Source organism: Hylobates moloch, unplaced genomic scaffold (assembly GCF_009828535.3).
Source record: "Hylobates moloch isolate HMO894 unplaced genomic scaffold, HMol_V3 SCAFFOLD_68, whole genome shotgun sequence".
NCBI classification, from domain to species: Eukaryota; Metazoa; Chordata; class Mammalia; order Primates; family Hylobatidae; genus Hylobates; species Hylobates moloch.
In genome coordinates this window covers 204,270-229,716 of record NW_026652343.1, presented here as the reverse complement: position 1 = coordinate 229,716, position 25,447 = coordinate 204,270, and the positions used below count along the sequence as shown (strand labels likewise).

Sequence of the window (25,447 nt, the reverse complement as noted above, 5' to 3'; positions counted from 1 at the left end):
AAGGAAGGAAGGAAGGAAGGAAGGAAGGAAGGAAGGAAGGAAGGAAGGAAGGAAGGAAGGAAGGAAGGGAGGGAAGAAGGGAAACTGTGAGATGTTGGATGTGTCAATTAGCTTGACTGTGGTGATTATTCCACAATGTATATGTATCCTAAAACATCAAGTCATGCATCTTAAACATATAAAGCTATTTGTCAATTATACCCCCAATGAAGCTGAAAAAACGATGAAGCAAATACACACATTTTTTAAAAGTCTGCTTTTAGTGACCTTTAACCAATTTAGTGAACTGCTAAGTGACCTTGAGTAAAACAAAATGATATATGTACAAAACAAAGCCAACCATAAAAACAAAAAATGGGCAGGCATGTTTGGGGGACACTCATCAGTTAAGAACAGCTTTCCACCACTTTTGGAGGACAGAAAATAGGACAATACTGAGGTGTTGAGGAATGGAACATGCTGTGAAAGCCAGAGCTAGTTGGGAGGCTTCAGCAGACCTGGGAACCCATTTAGCTATCACACATTCTCAAGAGGCTCTGGGCTCAGTTACTATAAAGATGGAGAAAACAGTGAGAAGTGAAAATAAGGATGAGCCCCCAAAAGCCTGCATACAGAGGGGTTGGACCCACCCCAACCTACAGATTGTAGGCAGTCCAGGTGAAAAACAGAAGGCTCTTCCCTAAAAAAAAAAATGGAATGAACAATCTGGGAAAACCTATGGCTTCTAGTATGGCTTCTACAACTCCAGAATAAAGCCTCTCTTCATTAAAGCCCTTAAGGGGCCTGAATTCTAACACATCTATTCCCCCAAAACCAGAACTCACTCTAAATTCCCACTCAGGGAGAGATATATTGGGAGACGGGACAGAAAAGAAACTCTCTTTACACAACAAATCACTATCCCACCTGTGTGAACTGAATAATGCATCCCTTTCCCAAAATGTTACCTTATATGTGAAAAGGGACTCAGCAAATATGATTAAATCAATGATTTTGAGACGGGAGATTCCCCTGAATTATGTTGTAGGCCCAAGGTAATCATAATCATGAGGGTCCATATCAGAGTCCGTGTCAGAGTCAGAAAGAAGGCATTGTGACAATGACAGCACCAAGAGGACAGGTGACATGACGTAGGGCTGCAAGCAGGAATGCTATGGGCCTGTAGAGGCTGGAAAAGTCAAGGAAACATACTTTCCCCGGAACCTCCAGAAGGAGCCAAGTCTTCCAACAACTTCATTTTAATTTTGTAAGACTAATTTCAGATTTCTCACCTTCAGACCTGTAAAGTAACAAATTTCTGTTCTTTTCAGGTAGAAAGCTTGTGGTAATTTGTTACAATAGCAATAGGAAACTAATACCATTTCCCTTTCGTAAATGTGACTCAAAAGCAAGAATCATCAAGCAGATAAGAAAAGCCAAGACAAATAACTATGAAAGATAAACAGAAAAACCAACCCTGAAGGAAAGAGACATTTCAGAGAATAGAACTTAAAAAGCAGTCTAATTCATCAACTTGGAAAGAGGAAAATTTATTATATTTATTAAATGAAAACAAGATGCTCTGAAAAAGAAATAGGAAAAGTACAAACAGATCTTTTCAAGTTTAAAAATATGATTCCAGCGCATAAGGGAAAGCAAATCTAAAAAAACATTGAGTGAAAAGACAAAATGAAAAAAAAAATTTGCAAAAAAAAGTCATGCAGGCAAATCCAGGAGGTTCAATATACAACTAACAGAAGCCCAGAAAAGACAATAAACAACAACAACAAAGCTAGAAGACAGAAATTATCAAGGAAATCATCCAGGGGAATTTTCCAGACATGGAAAGGAACCTGTACCAAGTCATATCAATAATGAAACTTTAGAAGCCCCCATATTTTGTTAGATTTATTTCTGGGAACCTTGTGGTTTTGTGCTATTGTAAACAGTACTTTTTTTAAAATATGTTGTATATTGTTACTCATGTATGAAAATACAGTTGATTTTGTATACAGAATTGATTTTATATCTAGTTATTTTGCCTAATTGTTAATAGATTTAGGAACTGTCAAACTATTATTTAGATGACCTATAATAACAATAATTCTGTTCCTTGATTTCCAATCTTACCTTATTTTTTCTCATCTTACTATGGAGACAGGGACTTCTTTAAAATATGAGATAAAGTCATGATAATGGATATCATCATGATTTTTGTTACTATGAGCAAATACTATTTTGAAGAACATACGTATTAAAAACAGGTTAAAAGCCAATGAACTTCAAATTTTAAAAACGGGGGGCGATCCTATGGAGGCAGACAATGTGCTGAAGGCAGCTTCCATTAATTCAACTGACTGTGCAAGCTATGACTTCTTTCTTGTAAAATGCAATGACTATTTACTATCAAAGACCTTTCTAAGTTAGGCTCATGGTCTCTTCTAAAGAAGCTAGCATTGCCTGCTTTCTGAGTTCCTTGTCTGCTAAGTTCCTTGATTTAGAGTTAGAACATAACTGATAGAGGCAATGAACCACCTTGTAATTGTGAGGTGTGAAGATGTGCTCTGAGGCTGGGGCTAGCTCACACCTCTGACCAGAGTATGGACACATGTGGCCAGTGCTCAACATCAGTTTAACATCTTAATGTTTTTTACTCAAGCAATAAAATCTTTTGATTGTTCAACCTCGGGTCTTTACCTAATAAAGGAGCAACATTTATGAATTCCAAAATGAACTCAATTTCAAATGAGAAAGCTTATAATTATGATAAAAACACAAAAATGGGCCAGGTGTGGTGGCTCATACCTGTAATTCCAGCACTTAGGGAGGTCGAAGAGGGCAGATCACAAGGTCAGAAGATCAAGACCATCCTGGCTAACACGGTGAAACCCTGTCTCTACTAAAATACAAAAAATTAGCCAGGCATGCTGGGAGGCAGGAGAATCACTTGAACCTGGGAGGCGGAGTTTGCAGTGAGCCAAGATCGCCGCCACTGCACTCCAGCCTGGGTGACAGAGAGAGACTCTGTCTCAAACAAACACCCAAAAAAACCCCCACAGAAATGGAATGGAAAGTCAAATGCTCTCTGGAACATGGAGGAATGCTACTTTTTTTTTTTATAACTGATGTATTTTTCCCTTTTGCATCATTTTTATGAGGACACAGCCAAGTTTTACACATTAACTTCAGAAGCAAAGCAGAAAACAGGTGTGTGTGTGTGTGTGTGTGTGTGTGTGTGTGTGTGTGTGTATGCACATACATATACATTCATATTGCATGTTTTCCCCTTGGCCATCAGACATAGCTTCAAACAACCATCTTATTATTTTATCCCTTAAAAGTTAATTTATTGCCTTGGAAAGAGCTAAAGAGGTTTCTGAAGATGATCTCAGACAATCTTTTGTCAATTAACTATCCTTAATTATAACATCATACCCACTGGACATGGATAAAAAGAACAAGTGATGGCTCTGTGGTACAGCAGTGCCCCATGACACAAATACCACATTCATCCTCATAATGACAACATGCTAATGGTGTAAGAGAAATATCTCTAAATACTGAATTTAGTTTATGTACCAGAGAAGCACCTAAAAAGTCAAACCACATCAATCTCAAGAATCACCACAAGGAGACCACAAAATTGAAAGCATTCTCTATTCTGAACTGCATTTTGAAGATTTCAATATAAACTACGGAGGAAAAATTAACACTACGTAGGAATACTACTGTTCCCTCACTGCGGAATCGGTAGTACGATTCACTACTTGGTTGATTGTGGTAGCTTTTAGCAAAGAACGAAATATGGGACTTTTGACTGTGTTCCTGCTTTTCATGGACATGGTAGCCTCCACAGGGAGAAATTATATGGAAGTAAAATTTTGTACTTACTGAAAAACATTAAAGGAGTAATAAAGGGGGAAAATTATACTCATTTTGATTGAAACTAAAGTCCACAAGAGCAGTGCCCACAGGGCATGCGCTACTGAAAAACAGAACCTCCCCTCTGCCTGCTGCCTGCTCCCAGAATGGCCTGCATCTCCTTCTTCATGGTTCATCACAACTGATGACGTCTCTAATACTGTACTGAGCACATAATTTCATCTGTATGCTTCTTTGCCTTTTGCCCCTTAGGATTAACTGTGTCTTATTCATTTTGGCATCTTCAGCAGCTAGCAATGTGCCTAAACTAAGAAGGCCCGTGGTACATGTTGGACAAATATTCTTTCATTTCAATCATATTGCCAGAATGGTTCTCGGAAATCATTATTATTTGGAGATTTAATGACCATCTCTGCATATTTTAGAAATCTGAGGGTTAAAAAATATGATATGGAAACAAGCAAAGCCCAGATCTAAAGCAATCTCTGCAGCATAGTTCAATGTATTGATTTGTGTTCCCTCGTTCACTGATTAAGCATCGGCACTTGGGCCAGGTGCTCTAGTAGGTTATTGGGATTCAAAACAGACAACATATAATCCCTCCTCTGGAAGACATAAACATGCACAGGATAATGACTTTACAGTAAGTATAGGCTTATGTTATACATATGTCTTTGTCATTGTATGTTAAAAATTTTGTGAGAGCTCAAAGAGATAAGAATGATAAATACACTGGCAAAGCCACCATCCACTGAAGAGGAAACAAACAAAACCAACACTAAAACAAGTTGGTGGCTTCTCTGAGAGCACAGCAAGCCATGAGCCTCTTTCCCTGTGACCCTACTCAATTCTTAGTTTGACTTCTCAAGGGGCCCTTCCTTGGCTTTTCTGTGGCTCCAATTCATCAGTGAATCTGCCTTCATTAATATAGCCACATGCATATGTTTGCTGAGGTCACAGTCTGTACTAGGAACCTTTTAGGCATCGGGTATACAGAAGTGAGGAAAATTAGTAAGGTCTCTTTTGTTTCAGTCTCAGGGTGGAACAAACAAATAGAATAATAAATCTGCAATTGAAATGGAAAAAAGTGTTATGAAGTTCACAAACAAGGTGCTCTGATAGAAAACAGCAAAAGAAGATGCTGGGAAGGTAACAATTAGGTCAGATCATACAAAGTATTGCAGCTCATGCTAAGCAGTTTACATACATATATATATAAATATATATATACACACACTTCATATATATACTTCATATATATATATACACTTCATATTATATATATATATGATGTATATGTGTGTGTATACACACATACATTTTTCCTCCCAAGATAGAGTCTTGCTCTGTCACCCAGGCTGGAGTGCAATGGCACAATCTTGGCTCACTGTAACCTCCGTCTCCTGGGTTCAAGTGATTCTCCTGCCCCAGCCTCCCAAGTAGCTGGGATTACAGGCATCTGCCACCATGCCCAGCTAATTTTTTGTAATTTTTTTAGTAGAGACAGGGTTTCACCATGTTGCCCAGGCTGGTCTCTAACTTCTGACCTCATGATCTGACTGCCTTCCTTGGCCTCCCAAACTGTTGGGATTACAGGCGTGAGCCACCGTGCCCAGCCAGAAGTTTATATTTTACTCTAAGTGCAAGCTATGAAAGGATTTTAAGCAGGGGAGTTTTCTAACCCAATGTACATTTTGAAAAAGATCATTATGTCTGTTGAGAAAAATAAGAGATAAGGCAAGATTATCAGTTATAAGATTACATAGAGGCCTGGACTAGAGGAGTGGGTGGCAGTGAATGAAGTGAATGGATTGGAGATCAATTTGGGGGACTGAATCTATAGAATTTAATGACAGGTTAAGAGAAAGGAAAAAAATCAAGAATTACTTCCAAGTTCTGCCTTGAGCACTGAATGTACGGTACATAGGGAGGTTGGGAGGGAGAGGTTTCGGTTCTGGACCTATGAAGTTTGAGGTGTTTGTGGACAAGCTAATAGAAGATGTCAAGAGCACAGAACACAGATGAGAGATGGGAACTTGAAGGTTATTAGCACATAGTTGTTAAGGCCACTGAAATGCAGGTAATCACTTAACAGAAACATGAATAGAGAAAAAAGTGGGGGCAGACTCCAGTGTTCAACGTGAAATAGAGGAGCTAGTGGAGAAAACAGAAACTAACATGGAGAAGTAGAAGTGGAAGAAGCAGGAGGAAAACTAAGGAGAATTGGGAAGATACAGATAATTCGGTAAGACAGCATGAAAGAGTTACTTGCAGTGATGAAAATCTAGCTACCTGATGAAAAGCAATGAAGACTAGCTAGTCAGGGTAATAAAAAAGAGGGAACTAAAACAGAATTACAGAGTGAACAGAATTACACTGCGAGGAATCCAACTTCTTCCATGTAATTCAGTAAACTCTTACGTATCTACAGAAAATATGTAAGGAGTAGGTAAAATGTTTCCTGATACATCCTATACAAAAGTGTCTTATTTCAGGTTTTCTTCTAAAGAGGGAAAAAAAGTCTATGAAACATTCTAGAATATGAGATAGGCAATAGATGTCACCTATAGGACTTTTCCCAATGATGTTTTGCAAATTTAAAACTATACATATTCAGAATTTATTCCAACTATAGTTTGGATATTAGTTTGTAGTTTCTTTTTTTTGAGACGGAGTTTTGCTCTTGTTGCCCAGGCTGGAGTGCAATGGCGCCATCTCAGCTCACCGCAACCTCCACTTCCTGGGTTCAAGCAATTCTCCTGCCTCAGCCTCCCGAGTAGCTGGGATTACAGGCATGTGCCACCATCCTGGCTAATTTTGTATTTTTAGTAGAGACAGGGTTTCTCCACGTTGGTCAGGCTGGTCTTGAACTCCTGACCTCAGGTGATCCACCCTTCTCGGCCTCCCAAAGTGCTGGGATTACAGGTGTGAGCCATCGCGCCCGGCCTAGTTTGTAGTTTCAAATAAAAATCCTATTTGAAGAGCTTGAAAAGAATGTTGTATAATTATTAAGTCTGCACAATTAAATGATACCTAACCTCCCAAGTAAATGGAAGAACCATTTTTATATTCTGAGAAATAGCAGATTTCTAATATAAAGCAGGTGCAGATTATCTTGAGAAAATTTTCTAATGGATTGAGATTATTTATACTGATTTATATTTAGAACATTAAAAATTATCACTTTTTACTTTCAAGTGAACTTGGGTTTATCTTCTAAGTTTGTAATGTCCCTAAACAACTCATTCAGTTACTTAACTATTTGGCTCAAGAGAATATTTATCATTCAACAGCAACAGGGCAAAGACAATGTTGAAATCTGCTTTCATAAATGATTTTTTTTCCAGATCAATAGCAGAGTAAGGGGAACTATTTTAACGCAAAACAAGTCATTGTTTTAAAGTTAAGTTGTTTTCCTTTTTTTAAAAAAAAAAAAAAGGTTTGAATTAACTGCCTATGCTTCATTACCCCGCAATGCACTTCAACACATATACACTGCAAGAAGAATATGTAATAAAAGAGAAGCTGCATCTTCAAATCCTTCTTGTCAAATTTGAAGAGATACCAATCAACCAAACACCTCGCTAATAGTCATGAGACTGCTGTTTTAATTAGCTGGTGATATTTTTGACTAAGACTCTCAGATGATGAAACTGTTTTTCCTTGTATTGAACCAGCTTGGCCCAGACTAGCCTGTCCTGCAGTGACATGTATATTGAATACAAATCAGACAGCACAGCTTTAAATCTGTGTTGCAGCTCTCATTTCCAATTCGAGAACTGTACTATAATCATAAGCTTCTGGTGGATGAAAGGAAATCAGCTCTCTGGATATTAGCTAATGCCACATTTGCAAGTCCTGAAGAGATCTTTGCTGTTAAAAAAAATAGATCATTTCACGTGAACCTATATATATGAATTGCTTTGTACTGCTCAACTGATAGAAGCAATGCCTGTGCTGGGATTAAACCCTTTTCATCATAAAACCTCATCTGGTTCGGAGTCCAAGTCCATCAAACCTTTTTCCTTTAAAGTCCCGCCTTTGGTTCCACATCAATTTATTCAAACCGCAGCTGGGTGGCTGAAAACGAAAGGACAGCATCATTTAAACCAACCATGTTCCCAACTTGAAAGAGGGACTATAATTAAAAAAATGGGCATAAAAGAATGGAAATGGGATAATATTTTTTAATGGTAGTTCAAAGGCCGACAGATGTCAGAGCCTTTGAAGATGTCAGTACACTGAGTAAGAAGTTGCCATAAAAGAGCTTGCCGGAGAGGTGAAGCAGCTTTTTAATGGCTAAAAAAACCCTTGCAGACACATCCTTGTGTTTTTAATTTGTCAGAGTTTCTACAGTATTTTCTGATTAATGACACATGATTATAACAGCATAGCAGGCATATTTTTATACTTGGTTAAATGAATAGTTTATTTCACATTCTTTTAGAGCTAGATAAGAATAGGGACACTTTCCTAGGAAGTCCAAAACTATTCTGATTGATTCACATATTTATGCTAATTTTGTGGGACTGACCCAATTCGGAATTACTATATGTTGCCAACTTTTGTTCTTTAATAGTCTGTTTGCTAATAACATTACAATTCACATGTGGTATTTAAAATACAATTCACTACAGTTTCATTCTTTTCATGTACATGGAACAATATGTGGCTGAATAATTAATTTGTGCACCAAGTCATGTCAAACCAAATTAATGTTTTAAGACATTCCTGAGCTCAATCTACACAACCGCAGGCTGCCATAGGGTTCAGAAGAGAAAGGGTTGCTTAGGGGAGAAAATGCAGCTATAACTATAATATAACATTAATGCATACTCAAAAAAAACGAGCTGGAATACTATGTGCAAAATGCTGGGGGACACTCTTCTAAGATTTAGGGGAGGGACTTAGAATATTTCCAAACTATATGCCCTTCTAAATAGTTCTAACATGTCAATTTAATTTGTTCTGTGAAATTGCCCTCACAATATTCATGAATGTTAACCACAAGTCTCTAGTGAGTAGTGGCAAGAAAAGAAAACAGGTTTCCCCACCAGTGGATATGCCTGTAACTTATAACCATGATGAGGTGCAGGGAAGACAGAGTTCATGGCTTTGAAGTCAGACATATTTGGGTTCACATCCTAGCCTTTGCACTTAAGAGCTGCATAGCTTGGGTCTATCTTCGCACCTGTAAAAACTGAGACAATACATAAATGCCTCCTCCCAGAAAGCATGTGAAGGTGTCTAGCACGTAATATTGTTCCTTTCTCAAACTACATGATATACAGAAAATTTAAAATTAGGCCACTTTCTGATTGAAAATGTTTATATATCACAAAATCACATTTTAATGAGAATAATCATTCTTTTGAAAGTGGATGTTGAAATTTCCCACTGCTTCAGGACCAATAGATTGTAAGTACTGTCTCCATCCTTACATTGTAATCTTATATGACCATGACTGGTCAAACCTGTAAGCATATACCTATTTGTGTCTGAACATCTAACTTTCAGCCCAGTGCTGCGAGCACACCCAAACCGCAGCTGGGTGGCTGAAAACGAAAGGACAGCATCATTTAAACCAACCATGTTCCCAACTTGAAAGAGGGACTATAATTTTAAAAATGGGCATAAAAGAATGGAAATGGGATAATATTTTTTAATGGGGTGCTAGGGCTCAGGCTGGGATGCAGGAGAGAGGTAATATTCTCACGCAAGATCAGGCAAGAGACCTAGGAAGCAGAGAGGTGGAGTAGGCAGTGCCCCCAACCCAGAGAGAGCAGATCTTGCAGCAGGCAGGAGCCCTGCAGCCTGATCCTGAAGAAGCTGACCTGCAGTCCTCTTGCCACCCCTCAGGTTTTCTCTGGAAACAGAAGCATCTTGGAGTTTACTTTCCTCAGGGAGGGGGTGTTTCCTCTTTCAGGTCTCTAGGTGACTATAGTTTTGTATCACTAACCCTGGGGACAATTTCAAAGCAGGTAAAGTTTGCCTTAAGCATCTTTCTACCCTCTTGTTTGCACTTCCCTGTTTTTTTTTCTTGCCTTGCTCCAACCCACCTCCAGATGTCCACGTCTTCCAAAAACTCCCCCAGGGCATCCCACCAGGTTATCTTCCAGCAATATCACTCTTCCTTCTCCCTTTACAGTCTTTCCATACATCAAAACTCCCATTTTTTGAGTGTAATGGATTTCAGCTTGATGAGAGTAATTTAATTAGAAACAATTTCACAATATGGTACGTACAATAGCTATTTTCCTGCCCAATTCAATGCTGTTCAGATCTTCCCTTTGCTATGAAGACTCCCCCGTTTCCTTCAGGCAATCAGTCTTCTGGCTTGGGGTACAGGGCAGATAGCCTTTATCCTACTTATCATGCTACATCCACTTGCTAAATTTTCTGCTAAGAACCCTTGCAGGAGAGGCCTTTGTCTTGTTTTTGTATACTTCCTCTTAGCGCAGTGACTGCTACAAGAAGGTGTTCAACAAACGAACGAAGAGATCAATGAAAGAAGATACAATTTCATCCTTAAAATCATCATTTTTTTTTTTTTTTACCATATATCGTTATTCATTTAAGTTTTAACACTGTTCAGGAATTGTCTATTCGGGTATCCACTTTACTGTATATATTTATCCATTTTGAATTTTTGAATTCATTCATGAGTTACTTATTCAAGGCAAATGCATTAAATTAAAATCAAAGAGAGAGAATGTTACTCAGCCCAAACAAATTCTACTTAGAGATACTTCAAGCAATGTAGTGGACAGATTCCAGGCACAGTAAAGTATGTGGGGTAGGAGCATTCTTACACCGAGTGACTCAGTCTAGGAATCTGGGCATTTTAGAGGAGCTTCCATGCAGCTCGTGGTCGGAAGCTCCTTATCTCCCATTAGCTGATTCAAGATATGTTCTCCCGCTGATCAGTTCCTCAAACTCTTGGCTCCTAGATAGGCCCAGGCAAAACCTATTCCTTTTTTCCTGTCAGAATTGAGTTTGTGCTTCACTGGGTGATCCTGCCAGTTAATCCCTGCTTCCCTAGGTGAGGCATGAAAGCTTTCTTAGTACCTAACTGGCAAATTTCTCTGTGGACATGAAACCTTACTGCTTTCAGGAGCAACTGTAGGACTGGAGATGCTGGGCTGGTTGGGTGTTGTATTGATCCTCCCCATATCACTAAACAAGCCCAGTTTACTGCTGCCTGAAAATCATGCCTGTGTCTCTCAGTAATGGCCCAAGTTGCTTCCTTCATCTGGATCTTGTTTTCCACCTCTAAAATAGACTCCCTGATCTCACAGCCCACAACCACTTCAGAATTTGGTGAGAAACAGCCAGTGTTCATGGACTGCTGTTCATTTGGTGTAGTAGTCCATTCATGTATAACCACAATTCACAACTCGAGAAAATAAACTAATATTGACAGGGTTATTCAGAAGCATTTGCCCATTCCAAATTCTCACAATAATCCACGAGTTAGGTATTATTGTTACTTTTTTCCTGGCTCCTGAAATACCACTTTCTCATGGTTCCCTGCCTCTCTCTCTTGACCCACCTTCCCACTTTCTTAGTCTTCTTGTCCAGCTCTATTTCCTTCACCTTCTCTTTAAGTAGTGTGTGTCTTCTTCTAATTCTCTTTCCCTCCATAGGAGATCTCATCTTCACTGTTGGTATCCATTACCCTCCATGCTCATGATTCTTTAATCTTATTTTCAATAGAGATGGAGAGCTGTCTTTTGAAGTCAGTCCTATATTTCTACTTGCTTAAGTAGCATCAACACATAAATGTCCTACAGCATGTCAAACCACAACTCGAGGTCTGTTCTCTCTCTCTCACTGCCACATCAACTTTTCCCATTGTCACTGCCTTGGCTAAGGCCCTCATCATCTCTCATGAGGGTGACTCTAACTAGTCACCCACGCTCCAGTCTCACTGCCTGCTAATTCTTAATCTTCTGCTTAAAATTCTGCAATGACTTTCGATTGTAGACAATTATGGTCTCTAAACTTTTTTGTGACATGCCTATCATAAAATATACAGTGCATGTATATATATGAATTTGTAACACTATTAATATGTTAAATACATTATGCAAATTTGCACAAAATAAGTATTTTTAAAGACAAAATTCAAACACACATTAACAGAAGTTCTGGGTTTTTTCTTCCTATACCCTAGTGAACCTCACTTGGGAGAACACTGCTCTAAATAATTACTAAATGGGATAATAAGTGCAACAAGTGGAATATTAAAGTGGAGGAATGGTAGAGGCATTGCAGATAGTGGCACAGACAGTATAAACCACAAACTGGGGATCACTGGCCAAGCAGACCCAGTCCGGACTTCTCAACATGGTACATGTTCTTCATATATTAATCATGCTACTCTTTCTGTTTAGAATGCTTTTTCCATTCTAATTTGCATAGAACATTTTAGTCATTTTTTAAAACTCAAAGCATCTGATGTCTACTCTAATGGAACCTCTTCTGATGACCTCCTCAGACCCGATGCCCTGACATCCCATAATTTCCATCTCTACTTTTCTTGGGATCAAAGCTTCATTATGACTTTGTTGTACTTTGCTGTAACTCTGGCAGGCCTGAAGGGTGAGCACGCTAGAGGAGGCCGCAGAATATAACCTTCCATTTCCATACTCCCTCTGTCATTCTCAGAAAGATGCTGACACTGTCATCAGTTACATACCTGGTGGGCAGGCAGGCGTATATTCAATGTTTCTAGACAGTAGAAATGGACCAAGAGGGTATTAATCTCCTTCCATACCAAAGAATGGTAAAGAACATTCCTTAAAGGGCCTGATTAAATCATCACAGCAATCAGGTGATATCATCAGCAAAGGGTGCCTTCATAACAATGTGAGAGCGAGGGGAGTTTGTCCTTCTGACCAGGGTTATTGTTACTGTGTCTCCTATACCACGCAGCCTTTGATGTGTGGTAAGATGCATCCTCTGTCTATGTTAAAGGAAGACATTCTTTACTCATATCTGTTGGTATGAATCATAGTATTCTCCATTTATGACAGATGCACAATGCCTGTTTCCCCATAGACTGTAAGCTTGAGGGAGAAACCATTCCTTTTTTATATACTTAGGTCCTGGCATAGGGGCCTGGCTCATAGTAGGAGCTCAATGAATGCCACTAAATGAATGAATGGATATCACAGGTGTGGAAAACGATGATCGGGGGTATTAAGGTAATTAGCTAATATGAACTCAGGTTTATAGAGCCAGTAAATGATAGAGACTGGCCATGAACCAGCATCTCTATCTTAATATTCAATAAGAAATTGGTAATTGCATCTGGGCCCATGCTTTAATTATTATCTATATGCCCAGTTCACATCTCTGGAATCTCAACCTGCATATCCAACTCGCTGTCTGACACACTTCCCTCTGGATGTTTAACATGCAGCTCACACTTAGCTTGGCAACAAAAGACCTCTTGCTTTTGCTTCTGTTCCCCGGCAATCTTCCTCATATTTGACACCACCATCTATACAGCTGCTCAAACCAAAACTCTAGGAGTTACTCGTACTTCTTCCCCTCATTCCCCACACCCAACCCATCTGCAAGTCCTGCTGCCTCACATACGCATGTCATATAGGCATCTAGGACTGTTCACAAACAGAGCGATCTGTTAAAAACATGAATCAAATCATGTCGCCTTACTGCTTACAGCCTCTGTCTTCCCATCACATTTAAAATGCAATTCAAACTCTTCACCAGGGCTTAAAAAGCCCTGTGTCTGCTACTCCCCGCCCCCTTTCTCACACCTGCTATGTTCGTGCCAGACAGGTCTCCTTTTTCATTTCGAGAACACACAAAACTTATTTTCCTACAGGGTCTCTGCACCAATTGTTGCCTCGGTCTGGTTGGCTTCTCATCAATCAGATCTTAAATGAGATATCCTTTCCTTGGAGAGGCGTTCTCTGATGGCCAGCTAACACAATTGTCACTGTATCATATCTCTCAATTTTAATTCTCCACCTACAAGTTATTGCTATGTGATACTCTCCTTGTTAATTTGGTTTTTGTCTTATGATCTGTCTTCCCCACTGCAACTGTAATTTCCTTTAGAGCAGAGTACTGGTCTATCTTGCACTGGGTACAGGAATACCCTTACGGCCATATAGGCCATGCCCTGTACAACTCTGGGGCAACATTCACATAAATCAGGATGTGAAAGGCACCTCCTAAAGGTATGCATGCCCAGCCCTAGGGCCTGGCACAGAGTAAGCACTCCAAAATTCTTAATGAAATAAAGTTGATGTCTGCCTAATTTTTGGCCAGCAAACTTACAGGGAAATAAATTTGATTTACATATTATCTGAAAGGTCATAATTATAAAATGTCCAAGTCACAGAGTTCCATTTTTTTCTGTATTAATCTGAAACAATGAGATTTCAAAAAGCAATCAAAACGGTTAAGAATAATTACGATTTTTCTTGAGATTTACTCTACTACTCTTGTTCCTGAATTGAATAATGTTTTTAAGAAACAGCAACATTATGGCAGTAGATGGTGATTTTTTTTTCTTGTGTGCCACTAGAAATGGTTAGAGAGGTGACATCACAAGAGCGCATTTCCAAATTTTGCCCCAAGTCTGAAACATCTATGCACAGTCTGGACTTTAACAGGGGAGCCTGGAACACACTGCAGCTCTTGAACTCATGGCATTTGTCTAATGACAGCTTTGGCAGTAATTGGTGGATAATTGAAGAGCAAAAGTTTTCAACCCTCACACTCCACTTCTCTTGTTGCTCATGTCAACATCACTATAACTGGAGCTATCATTTTAGCCAACAAGTGAGGATAACATTTACATTTCAAAAAATTAGCTTTTCAGGAAACATTTGGTGAACACATGCATTTTGTACATTAAATGACATCTTTGAAAGTAACGAAATCAGTAAGGTCCCACTTGACCCTAGGGATCTGGGGTTTGTTTTCTTAATAAATACTGACTTAAGGAGCAAACTTAAGATGAATGAATCACCAATTTAATTTTAACCTTTTTAAAGACCTGCGACTTTCAGGTCTTTCCACTGGAAAATTCCCTTGTTTTAAGATGGTGGGCCTGGCTGAACTACTGGATCTCTGTTCACTGAAAGCTCTTCTGTATCACAGAGCCACAGTATCCGGTGAAAGGACACACACACTCCTCGAGACTAGTGCAGCATTACAACTGTCCCTACAAACGAGGGAAGAGACCCAGATCCAGGTTACATAATTCAGCACACTTCAATCTCTGAGGACACCATTAACTCATATTCAAATGTTACTAATACTTTCAGTATTGACTAATACTTGACTTCATACCTAAGCAAAACAAGTAAAAATAAACCAGAAAAATAACACATTTTCAAACCCTGGAAGTCTAATTGTGTATTGTTTCTTTGTGATTTCTTATGATTTTTCCCAACCTCCCAGTACACAAATATCCAAAAGCACTCAAGAGATCAAGATGTAACTTAAAATAATTATTAAAACAAGTGAAAAAGTATAATTTTCCTTGAATTTTAATATTTGTTTCAACTAAAAAACATTATCTCAAGTTGCACACTAACCTACTGATTCAATACTTGGGGGCTCAATTCAGCCCATCTTTATTATCTAAAAGTTTCCACTTAACGACAATATTTATAAAATATTTTCTGTACACAAATATTACAGTAGTTTGAAAACAGACCATTATTTTCATACAATGCTGTGTTCTCTTCTCCAAATAGGCATTTAAAGTCTCCCTGACACCAATTTGTGACATTTTTGTCATGAGAAAAGCTCAGGCGTTAAGTATCTTTCATATCATGCAAGTAGGCATGATTCCAATTAGTCCTGAATGGGAGACAAAATGACAGTTTAATAAGCTTCAATTTGCCGGCTCTTTGAACATTTGATGATATCACCATTTTGCCAATCATTTCTTGCACTTTGGCTTCAACCTCTCTGTCACAAAAAAATTACCACAAATATACAAATGAAGACATCGGGGATGTCTCTTACAGAACCGATTGAGTCAGAAGTCCAAAAATGACTTTTCCAAGACATTAAGGAAGAAGAGTTATTCATCCAATACTTTCTCAGAGATAATTTCTGCCAATATTCCTAGTAATTTCATCGAGGCCTAGGTGAAAAGGAGAAGGAAGAGCAATATGCTAAAAATAACTCAAGGCATATTTCCTTATGTCAGTGGAAATGACATTCTGCATGCAGAATAATGCTTTATCTCTGGAGTATTTATTTTAGAAAAGAATTCATCTTAAAAGTTTTTACTTTGAGCAAAATAGCTCTAGGATGAAGCTAACACTGCATCAATATAAATTGTTTTTGAGGAGTCTAGAAGAAACACATTTTCTAATTATACCCTTGTATGAGTATGAAAAAATCTCCAGGTTTGAACTTCATAATCTTTTACCTCATTTCTAAGTGGCTTTTATTGGATTCTGTCATGTGATAGGGTCCTCATTCAGGTTCCTTTAGGAAAAAAATACTAACAAACAATTCTGTCATGCAATAGGATCCTCATTCAGGTTCCTTTAGGAAAAAAATACTAACAAACATTGAACCCTGAGAGTTAAAATTTCATTCTATAAAATGAATGGATCATATGTAATATTCCAAATTAGTATGTGAATATAACAAATATCCACAGATCATAAACCATTCACAAAAAACCATACCTTACCACTACTAAATACAAATTCCTATGCTGTTTTTATCAAGACTGGTAGGCCTCATTGACCCAAAAACTTGGTGGATTCTTACTCTGGGCACTCCTTCTTATTTCAGTAATAATGTGAAACCAAAAGTGAACCCATTTCAAAAATGTACTCACTACTCACTCTTCTATTCTACAAATTCTGAAACTTGTTGGAAGAAACTATATTCCAAAGAAAATATTAAGGATTGCATATCTCTTTAGAGTTTAATTTACCTCAAAAGAAAGACATAGTCATGGCTTGTGGTTTTGGATAAAGAGTGAAACTACCAGCTAATACTTGATTTGGATACACATAGTTTGAATTATGAGTATCATTATTTTAAATCTAGTAAGGTAGTGACAATCCAAAATGAGGAATATAATGGATTTACGCAGAATAAATAAAATTCAGAGACAATGTGCTCATACACTAGCAGGCATATGGGGTAGAGGACTTTGCTATGAGTCCCAGTACACTAACTCTTAGTTACATAACCTTGGGCAATTTATTTATGCTTTCTGAATCATTCCTCATTGGTAAAATGAAAATACATATAGTCATCTTCTGACCTAGGTAAAAAGATCAAAACAGAGTTTCCAGATAGCAAATGTCATCCTCATAAGGTATTAAAGGGTTGCATAAGAGAATGCAATGCAAAGGACCCAGCAGAGAGCTTGGCACATGGAAAGCACACCATAAATTGTTGTTGTTGTTGTGGTTGTTGCTGTTGCTACTGCTTCTGTTAAACACATACAAACATAAAAACTCAAGTGTTGTTGGAGGAGCTACTACATACTCAAACTGGAAATCAAGCAGCATTATTCAAGCAATATTATGACTTTGGAGCAACATCAAATATGGCAAATTGCTGAAAGAAATGCAAACTGCTATGACAAGCTCAGCAGGGGAGCAGAGTACCAGTGTCTCTCTCTCCCATGCCAGGCAAAGATTCCTATATAATCCTGTTCCTTTTTTGCCATGTCCAAGTCTCTCCAAAAATCTAAAATCTTTCTTGGAGGAAACTATGATAGAAAGAGCACTAAATTTAGATTAAGAAGCCCTGGTTTGCTAGTTCTGTGACCTTAGGCAAGAGACTGTCCTTGAATCAAAGGTTTCTTATCTGTAAATGGAATACAGTTGGATGTGGTCATCTCTTTAGATTACTTTATCTGACTATACTACTGCTAGATACTTAGACACCTGATATAACTAAAAGCTTCATGTTGGCAGAACATATGGTATACAATGACTTGTGGTCCCTTGCAACCCTCTCAGTTCTCACCACTGCAGTGATCATATTTTACTCCCTATTTAAAATCTCTTCCATATTTAATTACCTCTTCTTCAAGAACAATTTTAATATTTCTAAAGAAATCCATTAAATATAATGAGAACAAAAGACAGATTTTTAAAACAATCATTATTAGTTGACACAAAGTTACTAATGCAAATGGAATACTTTATGGTATTATTTAGAAGGTTTGTCTTTAAAAGAAATGCTCCCTATCTAAAAGTGGACCAAATACCACAGAATGTGGTTTCCATGGTAACTGCCGCATTTAAAAAATATGCACAGGACTAAAGATACACTGTATCTTCTACAAATGGATCGTTGTTAGAGAAATCATTTTTCTTGCCTCAGCTTATATTTTTTGCTTTTTAAACAATATAATTTTCTCCATGATGAGGACAAAGTTAAATTGTTTATAATAGTTTAATCACAGGTATATATACACTAGTTTTATGCCTTCAGGATGAAAACAATTACAAAACTTTAGAATTATAATGGGAAAAGAAAGCTGGTGACCTACACAAAATGTAAGCTTTACTTAAAATAGCATTTTCCTATATTTTCTGCTAACTAAATACTTAAGAAATAGTATTATTTTACGTATTAATTTGTATAGTAATATATAAATAATGCAAATGTATTATTAAATTCACATGTAATACTAATAGACACGACATTATTGCATACTAATGAAACACGATCTTCACATCAGTGCATCCAAGCCAAAATATGATGAGAATTTTTGCCCCCTCTATTTGGAAAATTCTGTATGACCTATGCTTTTGGTGTCAGAAAAACAGTATTTCCCCCACACGCTTTTTTACATGGCCTAGTTATGAAAAACTCAATATTTTGAATATATACAGAAAGTTCCTGGGCTATCTTAAATACAGCACTTAGATAATACGATAAAACTTCATCTAAAGAAAATAGAGAATTGTAATGTGTGGTTTTACCAGGAGTCCACCAAAAATATCTTATTTTCTTTTTACAAAATAAAAGTGAAATAATAAAAACTTTTCCCACCAACCTTCTAATGCCTAACATTAAACTTTGTACATTGCAGTAAAGACCACTTAATACTTAAAACATACTCTGCCTTCTCAATACAAATAACTCAGTCCATCAGGGGATGAGTAGCACAGCTTGGTGTGTACACAGCTGGAACACCAGGCCACCATTCTGATGTGACCATGTGTGTCACTAGGGAGAAGAGGGGAACAAAAAACAGGGTTACATTAACAGCAACAGCCTCATTAGGCTGGGGGAAAAATAGAGTTTACATGGCTTGGTTTTTCCAAGCAATCAGTCCAGTTTTATCCAAAGAAACAAAAATATATGCTACCTCAGGACCAAGCAAATGGCATTAATGAATAAATATTAGTGATGAAATACTATTTTGGTTATGCAGGTAGGATATGAATCATTTTAATACAGGTGTAAGTATCTTTTGGAGTGAATTACCATTTGATTTTATAATTTCTTTTTATAGTTTTTCATAACAAATTCAGAGACAAGAAAATCAGATATAAGAAAGCTAATAACACACTTGGAAATTAGTATTAGGCATTAACTCCTAAATAATTTCTAATCTCAGCTATGTTTCTAATTTCTACTTCCTAAAGACACTTTGTAAGTATTCCTGGCACAGTGATAAAACAACTGTACTAGAATTTGCTAGGCTGTGACTTAAAATATACTTTCTTATGATTCATAATATCTACAAAATTGCATTTCATAAAGCACTTTGTTTTTTGATTTGAGAATAATAATATTCTCAATAAATTAAAATGAAATGTTGGCACATTAAAATAAAATCTAGTAATTACATTTTATGAAAATACTAAAGAATCTAAAGTTTCCTCACCAGATTTTATTTCCAATGTTTTAACATATGGAAAATATCATCAATTATATTGGTCAATGTCCTTTATATAAAGTCTAATGGCATAAATTTCTCTCAGAACTGAGAACTACAAAAAAAAAAAGAACTGCGATGATTTTTTTCATTACATAATTAGAATTATACAATTCACAGCAAAGTTTCCCTCTTTGCTGTGGCTTCTAGGCAAATGCAGAGCTAAAATTTCCGCTTAACTGTAATATTTTTTCTTCAGTATAGATTTTCTAATGTGGTTAATATAATTTATTGCTTAATAATTATTTTCAGTTATTTTAAGTGTATGTTTATTATAAAATGCTGCTTTAGATCCTTTTGATAGTAGCTGGCATATAAAAAAACTAAAATGTTTTCACTAGAAAAATGCTACCAAAGACCAAAAGCCATGTATATAGGTATAACAAGAATGTTCAGACTATATATATTATTAAATTTACCCTTCGAGTAATCTTTAAAGAATGATAGCCAATGTTCAAGCCCCTGGATGCAGACACACACTCAGTTTACAAATGGCCATTTTTATCTTGGGCCCAAATTTGCAAATGCATGGAAAATCAGGTAATGCAATTGAGATACAATTTTTAAAATTAAAATTGCCCTATCAATATCTTTCTAGGAAAACTTTTTTCTAAGTAGAAAAGAATTATTACAAATTCTACATTTCGGAATCAGTGATAGGTTCAGCTCTTAATGTGAATCACTATGGCAAAATCAAGATAATCTGTCCATTTATTATGTAAAAATTGTTCATATTAGATTCATGATTCTCAGTGTAGGGAATTAAGAAAGGCATTTAGATGCCAATGTTTTGCAAGAGCCACTGTACTATATGCAAATGCTAAATTCAATATATTTTTCAGATATGGCTGATGACCTTCGGCAAGTTTGCTGCATTTAATTTGCATGATACTGATGGTGATGCACAATGGCTGCTGGTTACCCTAGGTGCCTGAATGTCTCTACTGCAACAGGTCACATAGCGGTCCTAAGATGGTGACGCCACCTCTGGGAAGGATCACAAAGGTTCTATGCAACAGTCTCTACAGTAGTCACACACACCACTCAGTATGGCAACAAATGTAAAACATCAAGTAATCACTAAATAGTTCAGGGCCCTAAAAGGACAAGTAAGGGATCAAGGAACCTATGTTCTATTTTTCCTCTAATTCAACAGGATAAACTATAGAAATTCTTTCATTACATTATAGTTCAAAAGCAAAATAAGAATTACATGTAGAACTTCCATGTCAGAAGAAGCTAAGATTATATTTATAAATTTTCTTCATATTAAAATATGATTGAATCAATGCGATCATTCTCCAAAATAATTTCAATAAGAGAGACCTGGTAAATGAGAAATATTATACAATGAGGTTATGAATTTCTACAAGTCTTGATTTCTAGTGGTCTGAATGCTTTTTTTTAAACATATGACCTTAGATAGATACCAGACTGAACATCTGGTATGATGGTGGTAAAATTTAATGTGCACATTAGCATATTTAAGTATCAAAATATATCCTGCCATTGAAAATCAAAGTCCTACAACAAAAATATAATATAGACATAAAATAATTACTAACTGAACCAAACAAAATGAGGAGACTAGTTCATTGTCCTTGATGCATTTCTATGTCTTATCATTGCTCTTTAAAACAGAAATTATTAGAATAACAATTAACCTATAATAATTATAAAACATATTCACCAAAAGGGAGTCCCTAGTTGGAATGATTCACCTTAAGGTTGGTAACTATACTTTATAATAATGATTTTCTAATCAGCATACAATGTACTACATATTTGGAAGAAGTCAAAAATAGATTTTACGGAAACTGTGCTCATCTAAGAATCTGGTGGAAGGGAAGCAGCAAACTAAGTCATAGATTTCAAAATAGATATTTCACTGGTCCTCTTCCAGTTAAGTATTTCAAATAGTCCTTTTTACAAAATGGCCTCCATTGCTAAACTAGAATAGCCACACATTAACTGAAAATCAAATCTCTAACTGAAAATCGAATTAAAAAATTATACAATCTAATATTTAATGTTTGCTCTGCATCAAACTACAACACAGTGATTTGAAAAAGATCTTCTATTTTGAAAATTATATGCCTACTTTGTTTTCTTGAAATTTGTGAATGAATTTAGAACTTAAAAGGTATTATACATTACATTATTTAGACCACAACCATGAAGAGATAGATTTTGAAAATTTAAGACTTACCTGAAGGAAACTGAATTAATATCCTCAGTAAATAACCAAAGACAAATACAAATTATGAGTATTTTGGTACATATGATAAGATTTTTTAAAATACAGCTCATTGCTAAAAGTTTTAAAAACAGTATTCTCTAAGAATGACTAAGTACAACATACACAAAATTATTTTCCTTTTGAGCAAGAATGCATTTAGCCTGTTTCCATTGCTTACTGGCATTCCCTTGACAACAATTCCAATTAGTAAAACATTCCAAGAAAGACATGAAATATGAGAAATACAATCCTAAATTACAACATTTGAGGAGGTCATATAGTCCTCATACTTAATGTTTCAATAGGAAGAAATTCAATTAATAGCTTCATTGTACTATCCCTGTGGCTTTATTATATGTAATAGAACTAAAATTTCCCTTTTGTTATGATTGGATGAACCGCACCCTATATGGCAGACACGACTCATGCAAAATCACAAAGGTTCCCTCTAAATTTGGCCTCCACTTGTATCGGCTTCCCATAGAAGCCCCCAAATAATAGGAAGTTATGTAAATTAGTGTATTTTATTTTATCCGTTATACAATTCTACTATGCAAACAAATCCTACACTGACTCAGAACCCATATCTCTTACCATGGGAAAACAATGGTAAGGTTTAACATCATATTTGAAAGAGAATATGAACTAGAAAATATTCCTAATAAATTGAACGGCTAAGAGTCAAAACACCAGCATATATTTCACAAAGGCTCTAATGAGCCTGGTGGCAAAAATATAATACACGATGATTTAACAGGAACCACCTGAGTATTGTGGTAACATGGGCACTACAATGACTACCTTTTTAGGTACCAAACCACCATAAAACAAGTTGAAATAATTGTACTGTAAATGTATACCATTGACAACAAAACCTGTGCTGTGTATATTCATACTGCATCAGTTATTCTCTGAAAATAGAAGACAACTCAAGGTCAAATGAAAAATAACCAATAACTCCCATTCTTTGCCTTACCACCTCCCGCTGTCCACTCAAAAAAATTAACATCTTACTTAATTAGTAGTGTTTATGTTTAGATAATTATAAAATTGTTGAAAGACATAATATAATAGAAGGCTTGTTTTGTTTGAAAATTATATTATTTGGGGAGGAAGAATAACTAGAGGGAGAAGCTTGTGTGGTGTGGTTAGCATGGTTAGATTTCAATGGGAAAAGGGGTATTTAGACCTAGTATACAATATGTTTTTATTAGAAAAGAACATTATCTTTTTATTGTTATCAATTGCTCTTAAATTTTTCTTTAATACAATTTCACAGCAATCTCAAGAGGATACACTAAAGGCCCTTGATTATATATATTCTAAAGAATGTATTGTATCACAAAGATACACATCCAATAGATTTCTTTTTTCATCTGAAATTTATAAAGATAATTTTCCATGCTGACAGTGCACATTTCATCCACAAGTTTGAGGAGTCAAATGCTACCACAGCTGGGGGTTATTCTGCCAAATGGCTTCCAACAGGGACTACAGAGATGTGGGCTAGGAGGCATGTGTGTGTGCAGGAAAAAGCAACAGACCTGATGGGAAATAGCCCTTCTCTGGAGTCATTTTTATCAATTACCATCTGAGTGATCTAAGCAAATATAGTCTAATGAAAACAGCAACACTAGGAAGGAAAAGCAAATATTAAAACAGCTGCTTGATTACCTACATAGATTAAAACAAAAAGCAAGGAGTGAGGCTGATATATTTCATAGGGATTTGCTAAGGCTGAAGGGAGGGGTAAGGGGCAGATACCTTAAAAAAATCCATCATGAAAGGAACTGAGACAAGATTATAAAAAAGGGAGCCAAGTTATAGCGCGCCATGGGATTTTTAATCTGGCTACCTGTGGTTTCTGTAGTTAAAGCTTTATTCATCCCAAAACGGGGGTGGGGGGAGGGTGGGGGGGGGGGGGGGAGAAAAACAAAAAAAAAATCACATTTATATGTCAGTTTTGCAAATGATCAAACAGCGTGCATCAACAAGAATAACAGGAAAACATTAAACGCTGATGACTTTTTAAAAACAGATACCCGTTTTATCAAATATTATTGATAATTACCTGTGCATCTCGTTTCTTGAACTCCTGAATTTGATTTTCGTGCTCCATATTGGCAGCGCGAAGCTGTTTTTCCAGGTTTTCAATTTCCCGTTCATGGTCTCGGACTAGGCTATCCTTCTCTGCGTTATGCTGCTGTAATAGGTGCGTCTTCTCCTGTTCATGCTCCAGCTTCAGCTCTACTATCTGATTGGACAATGAGGAGGACAGTTCATCAACAGAACATCCTTGTCGTCATGACAACTCATGTACAGCTTAATTTTTCTCTAATTTGTCCAAGTTGAAAATTTTTATTTTTGCATCATTATTACCTCACCCTCGAAATACTCTCATTTGTTGGGGTGGTGGTTATGCAAACCTCCTAATATTCAAAATAGTTGGGCATATTCAGTAAATCCTTCTTCAATCTGTTGACACAAATGTCTGAACATTGAAAAAAATTATCTCAAATGCTAGTCACTTCCTCCCCAAAAATTCGGGTATTACTGATCAGCAATGGTTATAAATGGTTAATAGTACGCTTTGCTTTTTGCTTAAATATACACATGTAAAAGGCAGCAATTAAATCGGTCAGCTTTCTTCATGATTTTCAAATAAAAGATCGGAGCTAAATACGCATCTGGATTCTTGTATATACAGTTGTCTTTTAAAAAATAAAATGATAAATTTCAAAGCTCTATTATCTCATTGTCAGCTACGGTATACCAACATAAACAGATGTTATGTGTTCCAGAAGGGCACCTGCTGTGCTGCAAGCTTGCACCATGATTTCATAAAGAGCATTCTATTCTCAGGATCCTTTCCCAGTCCACTCCACACTGGAGACTGTGACCTTGGCCAGTCTTAGCCTCTCCCTGCTAGACTGAATGGCAGCCCGAGACCAAGGGCCTGGTTGCCGCAGCTTTGATACTAATCCTCCCAGACTGTGCACAATGGCACCCTACCTGGCCTGCAAACTATAGCCAGCCAGGCTGTCTTTGAAGCAGGTGATGAATAGGGGACGGCAGGAAGCCAGCTTCCCCAGTGAACTCCAGGCCACACAGCTGCTAAGAACAGTCACTTGGATTTTTCTTCAGTTTTGGTGGATTTCAGGGGGAAAAACTGCTGTTATCTAGAATATGTTGTGTTATTTTCAGTGTGAGAATCCATCTTCAAGAAAGCTAACAGTAGGAGCCTGCTCCAAATCGATCTTGTTTCGTGCAATGAATCACCAGACTACCTTATCTTAAAGCTATAGCATTCATTTCTCCAGGCATGCACACTGCACTAAATTTCAGAAGTTTTCTTTTTAAATTTGAAATTCTTATCCCTTATGACAAATCAAGAATCAAAACACAAATGAAATTTGCTTTAA

General features: G+C 36.8%; 1 protein-coding gene across 1 annotated transcript in view; it reads right to left on the bottom strand.

The window, feature by feature from the left end:
* Window positions 1–25,447, bottom strand: part of LOC116463813 (centrosomal protein of 112 kDa) — a gene marked incomplete at its 5' end in the record, with an annotated part of 357,755 nt that overhangs the window by 132,132 nt on the left and 200,176 nt on the right. The window contains one exon of the mRNA XM_032147080.3: window positions 24,097–24,279. Within this exon, the coding sequence (XP_032002971.2) occupies window positions 24,097–24,279 (183 nt within the window). The remainder of the gene's footprint in view (window positions 1–24,096; window positions 24,280–25,447) is intronic.